This window comes from Diabrotica undecimpunctata, chromosome 2 (genome assembly GCF_040954645.1).
Source record: "Diabrotica undecimpunctata isolate CICGRU chromosome 2, icDiaUnde3, whole genome shotgun sequence".
Classification (NCBI taxonomy): domain Eukaryota; kingdom Metazoa; phylum Arthropoda; class Insecta; order Coleoptera; family Chrysomelidae; genus Diabrotica; species Diabrotica undecimpunctata.
The window spans coordinates 71222087-71242884 of NC_092804.1; the positions used below are offsets into that span (position 1 = coordinate 71222087).

Here is a 20798-nt window from a genome sequence, read left to right on the forward strand (position 1 = left end):
TCTTATTTTGATTTCTGCTGAGCTATCGTTGTCTTCATTTATAAAAGTGCCTAAATATTTGTATTTGCTAACTCGATCGATAATTTCATTGTGTAAATATAAATTTTGGACATTTTGTGTTGATTTCGATATTACCATAAATTTAGTTTTCTTTATGTTCAAAGATAGTCCATATTCTTCGCTGCAGTCTGCTATCTTATTCACCAATGTATGTAGCTCTTCAAGTGTTTCTGCGATCAGAACGGTGTCGTCGGCAAATCTCAGATTGTTTAATGAATAAATAGGAGAAATTCACATCTAAAGTTTCAGACCTTCGCGAAAGGACAGAATTTCTCCTACCGGGAAAGACGGCTGTATAACGATAATCTTGTCTTAAGACACACACTAAAAACATCGAGGAAGGCAAAAGCCGCGTTCATACCAAAGAAGGCGAAATTTTCCATGAACAAATTTCTTTCTCCTTAAAACAACGGAAAAAAGAATAATCATTACGAAAGAAATTAAACTATTTCACCAAAACCGCTTTTCAAAAGACATTCCGGTTAACATCTGAGTCAGACTACCAGCACGCAGGTGCGTTTTGGCTAGGCCCACCTAAGTACGAAGAATTATTCGCACACTTACTCGGTGCCGGATGTCTGATTCCCCAAACATGCTAGAGTCTGGTCGAGTGATCAGACTCCGATCAACTTTGTCTAGTACAAATCGTTCTATTAGATTTATTATTAAAATTGGTCGTAGAAGTCTGCTCGTAGTCGTGTAGTGCGCCATATCCGTTTACGAGAACATTAAAGACTTAATCCTTTAATGAATGAGTCATATGGAAAAAATCTCATCCAAAGTAACCAGCTGGATCTCAGGCTTTTTAGGAAGTCTTACGAGTTTAAAAGCAAATATCGAATGGTTACCAAATCTATAACTTATTAATCACTCATATGGTGGCCAAAGCTTGAACAAAAATTACTTGCAACTGCAACGTTAAGCTGCAAAAAGTGCAAGTGCAAGCACCTATTTGTAAATTCAGAAAGAATACCAACATGACAGACAGCAACTGTTCTTTACCATATTCATAAAAGAGGCGCAACCAATATCCTAATACTTTAACTAGACACAAATATCAAACCAGTTACTTTAAAGATCTTGTAAAAGGTTCCAATGGAAGCATTACACAAATTAACTGACACTGGTAGTTAAGTTCAACTTGACAAAAGAAGTGAATATAGGAATTCACCGGCGTTATGAGTGAACAACAACTTCACTTTGTAATGGTGGTAATTGATTCAAATTTCAGGCTCTCAAAACTCTTTGAAAGAGTTCCTATATACCTTTTTAGGGGAAATACACACCACAGACAGGAATGCTCGAAAATTGTTAAGAATTCTTCAGTATATATACAATAAGATTTGAGTCAAACCAAGTGCCTTTAATAGAATAGAATAGAATAGAATAGAAATATGCTTTATTGTCACTAAAAATTGTACAATTTTATGGACAAAGTATACATAAAGTCAGAAAAATAAAAAAAAAACAATTTTAAATTTACTAAAATTACATAAATGGTCAATATCACAAAATAAAAGATAATAAAATACACAATCCATTGCAAAATTTAAGTAAATTGCAAATTGACTTTTCAGATAGATAGGCTTCTGGTCATTTTACGGAACTAGGGAAAATATGTTATAGATTCAAGTTGCAAAGGGAGATGCTTTTTGCCGAATATAGTATAGATTTCTTTACTAACTCAGTGGACGCGATCGGTAAATACAGATCAAAGGTTGAATTTCTGGTGGAGTAGTCATGATTAGGTCTTGCTGGAAAAACATGTAGGTGTTTACGAATTAAGCAAACAGTTTCTAAAATATATAAAGAGGGAAGAGTTATCCCATGATTTTTGAAGCAGCTTCTACAATGTGTTATTCTGCTGAGGCCAAAAAGATACCGTATTGCTCCTTTTTGTAATTTAAAAATAACTTGGGCAACTGTACTAGAACTCCAAAAAGGTAGACCATATTGAAGATGAGACTTGAACAAAGAAAAATATGTTATTTTGGAAGATGATAAATAAATTTCCTTCGAAACAGATCTCATTGCATAGCAGGCTGAGGCTAGTTTCTTACTTAACAATTCGATATAAAGGGACTATTTAAGGTTGCTGTCTATAAAAATACCAAGAAATTTTACAGAATCAACGATACTGATCTGTTATTAAGAAGCAAGAGGTTGAAGAGCTATATTATCCACGTTAAAAGAGAGTAAATTAGAGTCGGACCAGGTTTTTAGTTTAAGTAGATCAGAAGTTATAGTTGCATGAAGAGTTGCAATATTAGAGTTCCTCCAGATGATACTGGTACCAACAGCAAAAAGAAAAATGTTTCCTTCAATTTTTAAGTTAGTGATGTCAGCAACTAGTTGTTTCCCATTCCTCGAGTAAGATTGGAACCAATTCAAAGAAACACCTCGAATTGCGTAGAAATTTGGTTTTTTATCAAAATGTCGTGATTTACACAATGAAAAGCTTTGGCATAGTAACAAAAAACAGTGGCAGTGTAAAGATTATTGTTTAGTGCTTGATAGACCTCATGTAGTACAGAAAACATAGCATCACTGGTACTTACATTTATTAGAAAAAAAGCCGAACTGACTTTGTGATAAAATGTCTTCAACAAGAAAGGACATAAGCCGGGCTTTTATAAGCCTCTCAATAATTTTGTATAGGACCGGTAGTAAGGCAATAGATCTATAGTTGCAGGCATTCGATTTTTCATCACCCATATGAAGAGGATTAATAATGGCTGTCTTAAGACACTCTGGAAATATACCTTTTTCAAAGGAATCATTAATTAGTGAGACCAGGACTTTCAAAAAATTTTTTGGGAGATTTAAGAAAATTTTTACGGATAGTTCATCAGTACTACAGGAAGATTTGCTTCTGATACTACTGATTGTTTGGATCAGTTCAGATTTATCAACTAATCTTATAAAGAATGAATTCGAGACCTTTTTTGAATTGTGGAGATAGGAAATAGGATCTGTTGTGGCAAAATAGTTGATGTTATATTTTTACTCACATTAACAAAGTATTCATTTAGATTTTTAGGGTTCGGAAGAAAAAATGTTTGAGCTGTGTTAGTTTTATTTCGAAGATCGTTTATTGTGGACCAAGTTTCTCTTGCAACATTTTTAGAGCTTCCCAGACGATTTTGATAGTACATTTTTTAGTTGTTTTGATAAGTTTTAGATAGGTTCCTCTGTACTTAAAGATATATTCAGTGACAAAGACGTTGGTAGTAAATTTTTTGATGTACAGTAGTAAACGCATATTCTTGGCTTATATGCGGATTAGCGGATACCTTTCGTAGTCCAGGGTTTGTGATGTTTTGACTTAATTATAATTAAAGGAAATGCTTTATTGAAAATACAGACCTATCTAAAAAATCACTGAAATTATAGTCCACATCCATAGACTGAAAGTGCCATTCAGAACAGAAGTCAAGCACAAATTTTGGAATTTACGAATGTACTGAGCGGAAAAATCCTACCTAAATGTTGGGTTTTTGAGGATTAAAGCTCTGGCGCTATTCTCATGTCAAAACTTACTTAATAATATAAAATGATATCAATACCCGCCGATCCGCAGTGACTAGCGTGGCATAGTCAACATTTCATTCGCCAAGGCGTTCTTCAAATCCTAAAGGAATAAGGGGAAGTAAGGATGCTGATAAGTTGTCAAAACAAGAAGCAAGCTCGTCTTTTCTACGTCTGGGCCCGTTTTGTGGACTACCACGTAAAAAGGGGATTTCCTGCCTGGAAAGAGAATTAATTTAGGATCTCTTTATGTCCTGTGATACGTCACCTCGATAAGATGTATAAATAATACAGTAACAATTATAGTTGTAGTAGTTTTTTCAAAAATGAAATGGATGAGAACAAAAAGATGAATTTAGATAGGAGAGACGACGTCGTTTTTGGTGTAACCATATATCGCAATGTTACACCTGGTAACAGCTGTCGAACTATTTTTAACCAATGTAGAAGATAAAAAATACTTTTTGTATATTCTAGGTAATTGTTACTTGTATATCCTAGTATGTATATTTGTATATCCTAGTATTATTTATAGAGGTAAACATTATACGTTAATATCTACTTGATAATCTCAATTTTTATTTGATTAATTTTTGCCAGTCCTCTACTATTTCTTTTTAGTTTGCGAACTTTTAAAATGGGATTTGGTTTTTACCGGTTTATATGTTGATAAAGAAATAAAACACACAAATATCTATTAATTTACTGTTTACTGCACAAAATATATCATCGAACATGTCATTGCATACAACACTCGATTTGCGGTACAGGTCATGTTGCAGGTCAACTGTGATAAGGCTCAAGAACGTCCAACAGCCATCATAAATAAAATATAGGCTCTGTACAATAGTAAACTATCTATATAAAGTATATGCAAAAACTATTTCAAAACTGATATATAAATTTGAAGACTATTAACCTTTTTACATCAATAAACATTTTGAAAAATATCTGAATTATATCTAGGTGTTCAAATAATTTATTTTTATTTCTAGTCAGGTTAAAACAGTATTTGCATTTAAGCAGACATAGTAGATTAAGTGACAAACCGTCAACAATAAAACTGATTCTACTACTTAAAAATATATTTAGTAACAGATCTCTGGTTAACATCTAATATACAAAGAGAACATAATTATAATTATACTGACACTGAGTTTGCACATTGACTACTACATCTGATAATAAATAAAGAATACATGGCTGTTAAACGTTTCTCAACCATTTAAGATGGTGACTTTTCAAAAAAATCACCATCCGCTCTATGTATAATACTGCCACTCAGTATTCATCTGTATAAAGTAAACAAATCTACAGGATGTAGAAATAAAAAGTCTGATTTTATATAAAAAACTGACTACCAAGTAAAGCAATTGGCTGTTGTAATTAACTCTTTTTATCTTTAGACACTGTCGTTTCATGATTTTTCTGATTTGTCTGTATGATTTGTATATGTCATGATAAATACAACAGAAATCACAGTAAATAAAGTAGATTAGTTTAACCCAAAATCCAATAAGTGAAAAGTTAATTGAAAAGTGAACTAAAACTAAGACTACAACTTCATTTTATTGCAAATAGAGACATCAGCATAAGAAAATATTAAGGGACTAGTAAAAATTACAAAATAAATCGAAAATATTTCAATTAATATACTTAAAAATTTTTTGAATTAGGATACAGAAATGTTAAGCTAAAATATCATCAAAATATTAATAAGTTTAAATGGAACTTGTCTGAATCACATTTTACAAGACTACCAACCGTTTATAATTTATCTACAGCTAAGAAAAAGCCCGCCTATATAATTTCACGTAAACATATTATCTTGATAATTTCCCACAGAAGTGAAGTACGCTCGCCACTACTCTCTCTCGCTATATTTTACCTTTCTTCAATCAATGAATGTGTCATAGAAAATATGATTAAGCGGTGTTCATGCATATTGCACGTTTTTTCTTGACTGAATATCTTGAGTAATGGAGATGTAAGACTGCAAAATAATTACAAGAACAAAACTTTTTATCTGCAGTCATGTGTATGGATAGGAAAATATAGGATAGGAAATACGTGGCAGAAATGGTTGATTATACAGAAAATATAAAAGAGCACGCTGGAGTAACTGCCACCGTCAGCGACTCTCAAGAACAAGAAGCTCATGATATTTACATTAAACATCTTACTGAAATTAGCTAACATACAACTGCATTTGCTTTATGTATTACCGATTTCTCACTTTCAAATCTGACTTTTTATCACAGCATCCTGCATTCAATATATCCTGATATACAGACCTAATAATTAATATATATAAAAAAAGTAAATTAGTAAAATTTGTACATATTGCACGTTCTTTCAATTAATCTAAAATATATTCACTCTTAGTAGGAATGAAACTCTACTGTGAAAGCAGGGTTACAATGTATTCATTTAATTATTTAAATAAAATTACAATGATAATAATAATCGGCATAAATAACTTTTCATAATTCCCTGCTTGGACATAAGAGATTGTGTAACAGAACTTAATATTACTCTGTATGTTTAACAAAGTGACTAAAATCATTATTACCACAATATATACATTATCATACAAGGATTTTTTAAAGAGATCGTTACACTAATATAATTTAAAACCTAATATACATATTATTGGGGAAAAATCGACTAATATTTCTTTAAAATTATCTAAAATTGTTACAGTACCCTGGACTTTTTGTTACCAACCATTCTAAATTTTTCTGTATTATATATAATCGCTATCGTCACAGGGTAACACAAATTAAACGTCTAATTTATTTTATTACAACAGTGTAAATAAAAATAACAAACAAGAAAATGTACTAAAGAATAAAAGTACGAATGGTACGAGCCACTTCTCTATTAAATAGGAGTGCCAACAATTAAACTTTAACCTAAAAGTAAAAAAACAAACTAGGAAGAAAAATATACTGAAAAGAATATATAGAAGAATACAAATTCTTCAGCTTAAAAAAAAAAGTAAAAACCAAAACAACACAATTTACAGAACCTACAGAAATCATCAAAAACGTTACAGAAGGAAGAGGATACAGAATGAGAAACAAAGAAATAAAAATACTCTGTTATTCAGAAGACACAATATTTATAGCCCAAGATGAAGATAGTCTGCAAAGACTGGTCCACAGATTTAACATAAGAGCAAAAGACTTTAATATGGCAATCTCATCTCAGAAAACTAAAACAATAGTAATCAACAAAGAACCAACAAGATGTAAAATAGAAATTGATGGCAACAAGTAATGGAAATAAAATACCTTAGAATTACACTGTCCAGCTATGGAGACCTCGACAAAGAAGTGAGAGATCAAGTACAAAAAGTAAATAGACTGGCACAATGCCTTATTTACATGGCGAAACAGACACATTAACACTGAGATGAAGTCAAGAATTTATAAAGCCAGTGTAAGACCAATAATAGCATATGTCTCAGAAACAAGACCTGACACAGCCACAACACAAAGGCTACTGAAAACGGCAGAGATGAGAGTACTGAGAAGAATTACAGGAAATACGCTGAGAGATCAAAAGAGAAGTGAAGACATTAGAAGAAAATGTAACGTACAGTGTATAAATAAATGGACAAGAAGAAGGAACATATATTCACTTGGTGCAAGGATTATTGTAATTTTCTACTTTTAAATACTTATTAATGATGGCGCATGGAGTACTTTTACGATATCATTTATCGATATCTATCTAGTATTAGTACGTATATGAATAGTTGGTGGGGCAAAATTAAATAAAACGTATGATTTAATTTGAGTTGAAATTTAAGGGAAGCTATAGTTATATACAGGTATAAATCAAATTTCTAGCTTTGCTTGCAGTAATAGCTACAATAAAATAAATAATTTAGTTATTTTGAATATTACACAAAATTACACTTCCAATATAGTTTGTACTACCCTGCTTTTAATCACATTACACTAATTAATTTACCTTGTTTAAAATAGGGGTAACAAAAATTCTTTTCGACGTACTCACGTTAAACGAGGATACATACACCCTCTTGCGGTTAAAATAGTTAAAAATTTAAAATAAGAGTGATGTATTCTATATCAAATAAAATATGACACTCCCTTGTACCTAGTACATAACACAAAGTGTCGTAAAAATTGTAGAACGTAAATATACTATGCTAACTCATGCCCTTAAAAGAATAAATAAATATCAAATTTAGCTACAGAGAATTAAGGCAGCGATATGTGTAAATTTGTAAATAAAAATTATGTAATCTAGTTACATATACTTTATAACACAATCTGTGCTGATTTATAACGTAGTGATTTTTTTATCAAATCACTAAGTATACTAAGATCATTGTAATAGTAGGTAAACAAATATTACGAAGCTACTAGTTAGAAAAATAAATTAGATTTTTCTCCCAAATTTCTAAGATTTCACTGAGAAAAAAACTGGTACTGAAACAATCGATATTAACAGACTATTCTAAATTTAAAGCAATGCAATTAAAATAGTTCGAGTAGTTTCTACATATTTAAGGATCAACTGACAGAAGCACTAAATATTGTTACACTTAAAAAATGTGTTACCTAGGTTGTTTTCTCTTGTCAGTTGAGACTTACATACAAAAGTGGATAATGTTGAATAGTCTGTTGCTTTTATGTAACGATTTCTTCCGTTTTCGTAGCGAAGGATTTCAAAAGAAATCAGTACAAAACTTCAATCTAACACAAGAATAACTTGTCAAATATAAAAAATATTTAGAAGAGTTGGAACTAAGGTTTCGTCGTAGGTCGCACCGATTTAGAAAACTGCAATAGTTAAGATAATTATAGATATTAAAAACAATGTGTTCCAGAAGTTCTACCGACCCTTTGTCTCAAATATTGTAATATATACGACTTCTAAGTTATCTTTCAAATCAGTTTTTTCAAAATTTTTTCGTGTTATGGTAGACGTATTGTTTTAGGATTTCATAAATCGTGTTGTATTCAACCAATACCGACTGGGAATGTTATCCTCCAAGGAGATATTAATCTCTATATATAGATATACTTCTATTCAAAAGCATCGTTAACGCAATAATAACAAAATTACGTAAAATGAAAGGATATCAAATAAAAGAAACCGAGATTACCGAGATTTTATATTTTACAGATGATGCAGTGCTAGTAATGGACCATGAAAACGACTTCTACACCAACATAGAATGGAAAGAATCTTGTAACATTATGATTTCCGAGTCTAAAACCAGATATTCGATATAGGTACCACTGGGATGCAAGCTTAAAGTAGAGGGAGTAATTATCAAGCAAAAAAACGAAACTCGAAACGAAAGATACTTCGTACAATATCTGGAAAGGTAGTCCTAGACAGAGAGAGATTCGAAAGCATCTAATTGGTTATATGGAAAGCATAAGGTTAAAGAAAATATTACCTAGGTTTGAAAAAGAGTGAAATGAACACACATTAAAAGAAGGAAGAGTGAAGTGAAGGAAAAAGGTGACAATCGCTGAAGATTAATGACCTAATCACGAAAAAAGCAGCTGTATTAAGATGAAACAGGCAATTTAACTAAAATAATACGACAGAAAAAGATGCTTTACATTTTGTTCATTTCTGTATTAATGGTTGTTTATTTTGACGTTTCAATTCCTAGGTTATGAAAATTAATACATTTGACTCACAATAATCCACTATCCACTTTTTATCCGTTTTTGTCTATAGTCTGGGTACTTTTTAAAAAATATACAAATGAAGTCAGTGGTCTCAATGGTTCAGCGGACTGACAGACTCACCAATAATTGTACAGATTACTTGGATCATAGTTGGAGTCACACGCTATTCAGAGAAATATTTCAAACACAACAGAATAAAACCCAAAAGATATATGGCCGTTTTAAATACAAATCGGTGTGAATTCAGCCGGTCGATGCGACGGATGAGTAGTAAGGTGAGAAATAGTGTCTCACGGTTTGGTGACCTCATTAGTTGATCTCTTTATGAAAGAGATTAGTTGATCTCTCTGATGGAAGGTGTTAAGGCGCTATAAAATTAGAACATACACACAGTCATATGAAGTCTTATAACACTTCTTAACTATTTATTCTACGGCATTTTACAATTTTTTTGACATTCTTCTCCGTTACCACTCTCTTTTTTGTAATATTATTTTCACCCCAAGTTGTTTTCCTACATTATTCATCTTCAACTCATTACACAATTTTATGTACTTTATTCAAATTTTGTGACTTGCTATCGGCTATTCTTCAACATATCTCTCTTTTTTGTCTTAATTTTTTTAACAACTTCTTGTGTAGTGTTATTTTGTTATTCGATCTATAGTATTCTGAAGCAATATTTGCAGTCGTAATTCCTGAAGTTTTTTCAACTACTTGAATATTTCCAAGTTCAACTTTATCTTTAAGAATGCCCCTACACGATTTCTTTATTCCGTGTATGTCGGTTTAACAGACTGGCAACTTGGTTTCGAAGTGAACAGTAAGAGGTTCTTGGTTCAAACCACACGAAAATCATATAAAATTTTCAAACGCATCTGTTTCACGAACATGGATCGGCAGCTTTGAATTGAAATTCTTAGTGAATCCAATCGGCTGATGGATTAGCAGAACGGTACAAAATAAGATCGCGCGTCTCGGTGAAGCTTATTCATTGATCCCCAACGGAAGGCATTAAGACGCTAGAAAACTAGAAAATTCAAAAAACCGATATAATTGGATGAATTAAATAATGAGAAATATTTCACATAAATATTAAGATAATGTTTTTGTTGCTTATAATAAAAGGGAATATAAAAAGTAAAAAACACATTACTCTCACGAGAACCTTATTTCATAACTCTTCTAAATATATCTCTTGTTTAACTGCAATCCCTAATCATCTGCAAAAAATCTGTCAACGATACTTAACTTGTTCATTAACGTCGTTTAGCTTATCAAGAAAAATTTTTCAAACACGTATATGATTAACAGTACAGTCCTTTTTAAAAATTATTTCCTTTTAAACCTTAATAATCCATGCAGTCTTTTTATTCTTAATTCTATGACAGACAAACATTTACGAAAAACTACAGTTAGCACGATGGCAGTCCAAAAAATTTGGCAGTGTCAAATGTACAAGGTGCGTTATAAAAACAAGTATTTTTACTTTGTTGACCCATTTAATTTCACAAACAAAGCGGAAAAAATTTCTATTTTTACTAATATTTATTTTGTTGAAAAATGAAGGCAAAATCTTTGTGTAACATTAAGTTTGAAAATGAATGATACAGACAGTTTTAGGAATTTATGTTTTATCTTTCTCTTTTCTTTTTTCCGATTATTTAACTGATAAAAAATTCTAGACTCACAACGTCCAATAGTTGATTCTGTATATCTAGCTAGAATCTAGAATGAGGATACCACTAGCGACTAACCTTACTGCATAAAATGTGGCAAGATCTACTAACGTTGGATATCTTTATTATGAGATGGATATGAGATATATATTCACCTTTCTGATTTATGTAAACAAACTACATGCCTCATCTTTATCATTGTCAGTTTTGTAAAGGTGTTTTTAAGATCAATACTCTTCTTTTCTCAGAACCATGCTCCGTCTTTCTTCTCTTCTCTCTCCTTATATTTATAACTTGATTATTATTTAAACTAAAGGGATTAAGTTTTATTGTTACACTAAAAATTATTGTTACCATAATTCCATTAAATTCTTTTTGTAACCTACGACGACGTTTGAATTTTGAGTATAACTCCACATACCATTAACTCTACCTGTTCGGATTGATCATCGTTTAGTTCTTTCGGGATATTAAACATGTGTTTATTTGTAATATTTTTATCGCTATGCTACCGGTAGATGGAAATAATAGTTATTACTGCTTCGTTTAGTTGTTAATACCAGCTGTGAGAAGTTTCCAGGATTTACTTTTCCTTTCATTTTTTCCGAAATCTGGATGCATTCTCCACTTGAAGCTCAATGACTGTGTGAATTAACGTCTGTTTGAAAGAAATTAGTGATAATCACAGCTGACTATGCAGTTGTGAGAAACTTCTGTACTATCCAGTTGAAACTTTCTCTACGACTTAACTCAAGGCCTTAAATCTTACTCAGTACATTATCAAATATATCCCTTATATTGAGAGCAGAGTCCTTTTTAATCAGCAGATCCAACTATCGTATACTCGTCAACCTCTACAACACTCGTCTTTCCTTTGAAAACTGAGGTTCCACCGTTCCAGTGCCGATAAACCAAAAAGTGGTTACGTCGTGGGTAGTATGGCGAACATATCTTGCTTTGGATGTGCTAATTTTACAAGCTACGGTGACGGCAGCTGGTGATCGGATATAGCTATGGCTTTGCCTGTTGATATCGACCTTAAGTTTAAAGAACAATGTATTTGCGTTTCACTCGCAAACATTAAAAACAGTAGAAAACATTATTACTATTAATATGAAATTAAACAGATCATTGTATGTCACAACGCTTCGTTAGTTATGTACTTACCTATATAATAATGGAATAATTGTATATATATAAAACTCTCTCGATTTTATAACTTCACCATGTCGATATTAAAAATTTGTGCCGGGTATATATTTACACAAAGACTTTTTTTACTTAAGTTATATAGTTTATTAATTACTTATAAAAGTCTTTGTTTCAACTGTTTATTAGACTGCATGGATCTTTATGTGGGTATTTTTAGAAATAACCAAACAATCTGTACTATTGCTTTTTACCAGGAGAACTTTTTCAGTAAATTTGTCTGTCAACCTAAAAACAATTCTGATGAATTAAATTTCTTTAGAATATAGTCAACTTTACATGTTTCGCTGAAACATCAGACTCATACTCTTGTGTACAAAAATTTGTATACCTAACAGAAGGTCTTATTACCCTTTTTACCTACCTATATATTATATATATATATATATATATATATATATATATATATATATATATATATATATATATATATATATATATATATATATATATAAGTAGTTAATTTAAAACTGTTTTTCTTCTGAGAAAGCCGACTATATTCTGTGGAATGTTCTTGAATATGCATTTCCATCAAGTAACCACCAAAGATGGTTGACAAATCAATTCTTGGTCACTATTAAGTGCTCCGAAATCATTAAGAAAAGATTTTAATAAAAACTTTAGATACGGTATTATGGCCAACAATAAACATTAAACAGTTTATTATGTTATTACATTATTATATCTATTGTTAAAAGAGTAACAGTAAAAATGAAACAAGACTAAGCGTCATTTTCTCAAAGGTTGTTTTTAAAATCACGGTAATGAAAATCTAAAATGTATTTGGAAATATTGGCATTAACATTTCTAGAATCGTTTTTAAATTCAACCACTCATTCTACAGACTATTACAATAGTTGAACGAAAATTATGACCTTTGGTTATTTCAAAAGATACCCACGAATTAACATCAAGTGAAACACTAGGTATCATGATGATGAAACATGAGTGGGTGAGAGACAGAGTCACTGCTGGCAGTGAGTACAAACTATCGAATTTTATCATCTTTCAAAAATTTCGTGTTGATTTTGCAATTGTGTCAAAAAACTGCATTTTTTCTTAAAATTCTACAGTGGTTAAACTATAGTATAGTGCATTTTAAATAAATCTACAAAATATCTCCAATGTTAGCTGTCACGGGTCTCGATACGTGCTGATTGTGCATTATAAAGAATAATGTGACACATGGATCGGCCTGTGCCGAGACCTTTGAAGGGGGATTATAGCTGTAAAAAGATGTAAAAGATAAAATCACTATATCGTGACCTACACTATACTATTTTAAACGCCAATTTAGCTCTTGATTTATATTAGACTGCTTCATTTCAATTTGTGGTGTTACGTTCTTATCTATGTTGGTAATATATCAGTTCCAATTTGATCTTTATCCACAAGCAAGCTTAATTCACAGTATCCTGGAGGTAATGAGTTATCAAGTGATCTGACAATGATATCTAGCAGTTTTTCGTAATCATTCTTTCCATATGTCATCACAACATTCATAATTGTTGTATTTATATATTTTACAAATTTAAATTGGATCATTTCAGCAAATATGACACAACTCTATAAAATAGCCGTTTAAAGTCCACCTCCCCCCTCAAACTTACTAAATAATAAAAGAAAACTATAAATTTTACATTTGTATTTTAATCTTTTAATGAAATCATAATTAAAAATAGCACAGATGCGCTATTTTATATATTTTAAATTTATATTTTATTTATTTTAAATAAAAAAATAAATTGACTTGTTTAAGCATTTTCCATAAAGACTATCAAATTCTTAGTATTTTACAGTCGACAAAATCGCTCAATAACCTAATAACGCACACGCTGGTTCAAATAATGTATTACTTGCCATATGGTCCTATTTAACATACTTTTCTAAAATGGCTCCCGTCCGCCATTTAGATTGAGTCAGTGAAATATAAAAACAATGTTCTGGTGCCTAAGTTGAGTTACCCAAAAATTTATTAATTATGTTTGATGGTTCAACCAACAGTTGGACTGAAGGAGAGAGGGACTTTAGCTGCGCACTGAATAAGTTATTGATAGTCATGTGAAAGAAATTGCCAGTGACAGTTTACATGAGATTCGATAACCAATATCTCTTTAACTTTTTCTATATGCTGATTTGGCTGCTCTTGAAGCAATTCGAATGGTTTACTACCTGTATCCTTAGACCATAATCAGAGCTACATTTTTTACCACATAGATCGAATGGTGGTTTATCAATAGCTAAGTAAGATTAGTGAATGTCGTTTGTGTTCTAATTTTAAAAAGAAATGTATATTAATTGTTGAAAGATGGTGCGATTCGAAACTATAGTCTAAAGGAGTCAACCGACTGCTGAGTGACATAACAACTTTTTCCTGAAGTCTTTGTACCATTAATTATTTTGTACACTTACTGGGTAAAGTTTAATACATGGTGAATCTCTATCTAATATAAAACTCTGCAGACATCTCTCTTCGCGACAATAAATAAAATATTTACTTCTTGAACAATTTTTAAACCAACAACTTTCTACAATGGAAAGGCCATCCAAATATTATTAGAATCACATCATAATCTAGACTTTTTATATGTAAAATTACTGGCAACTCTTCCTATACAATACATAAATATTGCCCATATCATTTTTACCTGATAACATAAGGTATAAGGTTGACTCCTGAGTAAACAAATATGTGCTTTTTTTAAGTCCAGTTTAAAAATAAGACCTCTAATTATATTAATCATTAACAATATATACTTGTTCATGAGCTGAACCTTATGAATGGCAATTATTGCAATTTTTTTTAATATTTAATGTCATTACTTGAAATTGAAATATATTTTACAGTTTTGTGCTATCTTAATATATACTAAAATCGCTGTGTACATTATAAAGATCTTCAATATGATACGCACTCTTCATAAAATTTCTAGCATTTGAAGATTACGATCTAAAATGTAATATACATACGTCAGCTGCCATAACGTCACGGAATTAGTCAGCTGTCAATTGTCTACAGCATAGTCTCCAGGCTGTCTAAGCTGTACTAAACCGATACGTCCCAGGATTGAATTTAGTAAAAAAAATAAAACATAATTTTATCATGAACTGTAGAGTATTGTATAACCGTATACATTAGGGTATTATGTCCAGCATATTCCTCTAATGTCGCAATCTTTGTTTATATTTTAAAACTGAAGTGTCCACTTTTGTACAAAGAATCAGCTTTTAGAAATATTGATGAAGATAGCATAAGCATGTGATAATTTTCAATTGCAAACATAAATACATAAATTTTTATACAAAAAATACTTTTTGGTTCACGAACAAGGATATAATAAAAATAAAATAAATTTGAAAATGAATAACGATAAATAAATTTAATTAAAAACATAATTATACAAATAATAAATACAAAAATCGATTATAATAATATATGAGTTGACTCAAAGGTTAACTTGGACTTTTAAGGCAATAGATGGCGCTGAAATTATGTGTGTCTAAACAAAATACTTCTGTCTCGTTTTTTTATGAAAATATGTTTATCTACATCGATGAAAAATATGTTTATATGCACGTTATTTAAATGTAATGCTTGGCGCAAACCAACAGAACACAAAAACTACCACAAACAGCTAATATTAACGCTTGTACTACAGATTAAACGACTTTGATAAGTAGTGTAATCTAATTTTAAAATAGTTTGAAGACAGGTTAGCGTAAATAAAAATAAATTCTCATCATCAGGAAGTAAAATACTCAAAACGTAGAACTACTCAATATGACAGACAAGAAAAAGAAATCACCAGATCAAATAATTTATGTAATGTTAATCTCAAGCATTGAAGATATGATTCAAAGAAATAAAATACGCAAATAGCGAGTCATTGAAAAATCGAAATTAGAGTAGATCGTGGAATTTATATTTAAATGACGCTATTTGGCAATTCAGTTATTTCACAAACCATAAGGGTTGTTCGTAAACATATATGTATATTGTTCGAAATTTTATTAAGGAAATTGTAATCAAGTTATGCATAGATTATTCTCTAGAAGTGATTAAAATCTCAAAGCACACCAATCTTGTTCGTGGTGCTTCGAATAAAGTGTAAAAAGTTTAATTGCCAACATTTGATAACACAATAAATAAAGAAACTTTATTAAAAATATCCATTTTTCGATATTTCTAAATATAGACAAAGACAAAATTGAAATGACACTAAAAGTTTTTTTTTACTATTACTGAAAAGAGCACACTACTACTTGGTTTAAAATGTTTAGTACAAGGTTCCAGATCTATTGTGAGCATGTTATCTGTCAGATATTATAAGAAGATTTTTTACTAATTACAGTATTAAGTGTTAAAATCTCAATTTTTTAGTGTTCTGTTCGTTTTTCTTCTTATCTAGCTGCAGAAATGTCTAATGGCGAAAACTATATCGTATAAAAAATGAGTAGACTATTAACTACACATTCAATTTAAACATCAATAGTTTTTCAAGGCAGGATAGTCTATTATAAAGAGGTTATGTTATTCTTATACTCAATGCGCACGTGTAGTACAGTGCCTCATCTAAAAATTTGAGATGGCACACGTCGAAAATAGCACAGTTCAAGTCGCTACGTCTGAAATCACTTCACTTTCATATATTTTTTCTTCGGACGGCTGCTGATTTTCTTTTTTCTTAGTTATTGTAATCTTCCCCTTGAAGTAATTCCGCCCCATTGCCAAAATACGGTGCTTTATATCCAAGAATAAAACGGTTAAATTGCACGATTTGGACATTTTACGTTTTACATCTTTCTTTTCTTCTTCATTGTTTAATTTTTCGTTTCTTTTGCACCAGCCCTCAGACTTTTTAAATCCGTTTTTAAGCGGAAAGGCACCTTGAATGGTTTTTTAGTTCAGTCCTGTCCAGTCTTACCAATTAAGTAAGCATATCGCCAAGAAAGGTTCTTATATAAAAGTTTTTCATAGAGGCTTAAAAAATCTACGTATAGTTTGATTCTTAATATGAATAAGTCGAACTACGTCATCCTAACAAATGTTTTTTTTATATTTCTTCTATAGGTGCCGTCGTGTTAGTTTATAAAAAAAGAGTAATATAATATTGTTCACAGCCAGCTTGGTGGTGCTAACGTCATACTGTCTGATTTTCTCTGTCCTTTTTTGCTTCTATATACAACGATATTTAATAACAATCGAACAGTTGTACCTTCGTAGCACCACCCTTTCCGGGGTATCCGGGGGGGTCATGTAGACTATGTCTTCAGGTCGACGTCCCAAATTTCTGCTAAGAACGGGGGTAACTTTTTGTTTTTTAGTTTCAAGCTGAAGCACATTTTCGAGTTTTGGTTTCCCAAAGTCCTCAGCTCTGTCAACACTGATAAGAGTTTCGCGAATACCGTGCCTGGTTTTGGCTTCCTCCTGTTGTCTACGTATGCCCGTAGTGCTTCTAGGTATATTTCCTGGATTTTCTCCACTTTCCAACCTTCAATTAGATCTGGTCGTTCTAAAATAAAGAAAAAAAAAAATAAATATAATTATAATCTAAAAAATATTACGATATAATATAATAGTACTATCAATAAATAGTATCTAAGTTTTATTTTATTTATAATAAATCCAGGAAACATTTAGTGGTAGCAAGAGACTGACGGCAAAATTCATAATGAAATAGGGCACCAACTGTTGTCTTTCTTTACTGAATTAAATATATTGTATAGTCTAGGTTTGTTTCTGATAATCACGGGAGACAGGCTCTCATTGATTTTGTTAACTGTCATGCTTCAGAATATTAGCATATAAGAAAGAGTGGGCCAGAATTATATTGAAAATAAAATGAAGAAGGCTGCAAATCAAAGAAAAAAAAAACGACGAATGAGCAAATTGACAACTTAATTAAAAAATGTAGAAAGGCATCTTATCTTACTGGCAGTATACGGTTCACCAGAAGATCAGAACAAGAAGTACAGAACAACTTAAATCTAAATAAACAAATAAATAGATAAGAGAAAGCATGACTGAGTTACGCGAAATGAATCACTTCAAAATTAGAAACGGTCTATGTCATTTGATACGCAAATTCAGATCCATTATTGATTACGTTAAAATAAATCACAATATCAGTAGATAAAAAGCCACTTTAATCCACGTTTTAATTTCAAATGTCATGTTTTGTGTCAAATGTCACATTTTATGTCGAATATCACGTCTTATGTCGAATGTCACGTTCCATGTCGAATGTTACGTTCCATGTCAAATGTCACGTTTATGTGAAATGTCACGTTTTGTCAAATGTTACGTTCTATGTCAAATGTTAAGTTTTATGTCAAAATTCGACAATCGTTGGGCACGTAAAAGAATTCGACATAAAACGTGTAGATTTGACATAAAACGTAACAATACGTGATATATTACATGTCATAAAACGTGAGAAAATACGTGATATAATACGTGATATAAAACGTGACATTTGACATAAAGCGTCACATGAAATAAAATTAGACCTTCGACATAAAACATGACAAAATACATGACTCCACCAGAAAATGGGGTCAAAGGTTAAAGTGGACTCTACTAAAATATCTAAAAATAAAGGACATAAGAGTAAAAAGAAGAGCAGAATGCAAGCACAGATCGCAAATTACTAACGTATTGGATCCCAAAATTTGGAAACAACAAAGATAATCATCAATAGATACAACAGAAATCTAATAAATGAAAAGAATCTCACAAGCATATATACAACAGGAGTCGATAAGCCATAAAATTATACATTCCTTATCTATAGTTGTTTGAAGATGATTCATTTTCTTACTCCTTGCATCTATGTTTTTTTCGGTATTCCTCTCTTCTGTTTTCCATTCGTTGTTCATGTCCATACCGTATGAGCTGCTTTCATTGTATGTCATTTATTATTGTACCTTCTATTCCCATGCTTTCCCTGATTTCTTCATTTATTATATCTCCCTTCTGAAAATCATTATCATTCACCTTATTACATCCATTTCCGTGGTTTTTATCTTTCTTCGGTTTGTCTCTGTTAATCGCCACGTTTTACATCGGTTTAATTATAGCATACATTTTATCAGAGTTTTATAGATAATAAACGTTTTCTTCTTTGTTATATTCTTGTTCCAAAGAATTCCGTTAAGGCATCCTGTAGATTCTCTGGCTGTAATATTCTGGTGTCATTTTCTTGGTTATATTTCCTTCTCGATTGAATATTGTTCCTAAATATTTGTATTCATTATCAGTCCCTATCTCCTTGTTGTTATCTAGTACAAGATTTGCTGTGTCTGTTCCAATGTCTGAAATTCTGATATTCTTCGTTCAAATTTCTTATCATGTATTTCATCTGTTCCTTATCGTTTGCTATGACAGCCTGATCATCTGCAAATTGCAGTTTATATGGGCAGGTATCATTCAATTCTATTCTTATACCATGGGAATAGAATTCTTTTTTTCCCAGGAATATCATATCAAATAAAGGAACAACTGAGGAATATTGAAATAATTAACCTTCAAAACAAACATCAGACTTAATAAGAAAACGAATACTCAGTATGGTAAAGCAAAACGGAAAAACTAGAAAAACAAAAATGAGCATATACAGTATAGTTATACTGTATATGCTGTTATAACAAATATACTGACCTACAGGTCTAGAAATTGGATAATCATATGTAAGAATATCTTAGACAATAGATAAGAAAAAAACTAAGGAAATGCTTACAGTGGTAGTACGTCTCTTATAGGACCACTAAATGTTAGTGAGTGACGCATGAGACTTTTACCACTGTCCAAGCCAAGATAATCTACGTAACTTGTAAAAAACTGAGACTATGAAAATAAAAAAGGGAGACATTTAAATAAGTACTTGAATGATTAACAAAATCAAAAAAAATATTCCTGAATAAACATCATTAAAAAGATATAGAAATAAACAAGTAATTAGGTATCGGAATCAAATTATGGCTAAATGTAGATAATATAAAATATTATAATTAATATACTAAGTATTGTCACGCTATTCGTTTTTTTAATGCACTGATGTACAATTAAAAACTTAAAATTCGAAGGAACCTTTGTAACGTTTACTAGTCGTTTTCTACGTATACATCCACCACACTTTGAAAAATGGAGATAGGTTTGAAAATGGCTATAAATACCATTGACTTTCATTAAAAAATAATTCAGCTTTGAATTGAATAAAAAGTAACTGTCAGAATAGAGTTAGAAAGAAACAGGGATTTTTAATAAAAATCTAATAACCTACGACGTACCAGAGAATATGACGATGGCTGTGAGCAGCGCGTACTCAGCATTGTCGACTTGCATGGAGTACATGGTCCTACAGAAATGTAACAGATCTTCAATAGTTTCTCCCATGCCAGCGAGGTTGTAACTGTCTCTGGAATATGGTTGATTGTTGACGAATAAAATGGAATCGGTCTGGTAATCATATCGCCTTGCCATCCTGAACATCATTACTTCACTTGAACAAGCCTATAAACATATTTACATAAAAATGTGAATTTTTTCACTTTATTTATTACTTATACTTAATATGTAAAACTTTTTTATTTAATAATTATAGACTGCAGCTGTTAAATGGAAAACATTCACTGACTT

General features: G+C 31.1%; 1 protein-coding gene across 4 annotated transcripts in view; it reads right to left on the reverse strand.

The window, feature by feature from the left end:
* Positions 1-4279: 4279 nt before the first annotated feature.
* Positions 4280-20798, reverse strand: part of EcR (Ecdysone receptor) — a 995783-nt gene continuing 979264 nt past the window's right edge. For all 4 annotated transcript variants that reach the window (XM_072523096.1, XM_072523095.1, XM_072523098.1 and 1 more), the window contains 2 exons: positions 20450-20672; positions 4280-17673 (listed from right to left, as the gene is read on the reverse strand). In XM_072523096.1, coding sequence (XP_072379197.1) covers positions 17423-17673; positions 20450-20672 — 474 coding nt within the window. In that variant the 3' untranslated portion in view covers positions 4280-17422. The remainder of the gene's footprint in view (positions 17674-20449; positions 20673-20798) is intronic.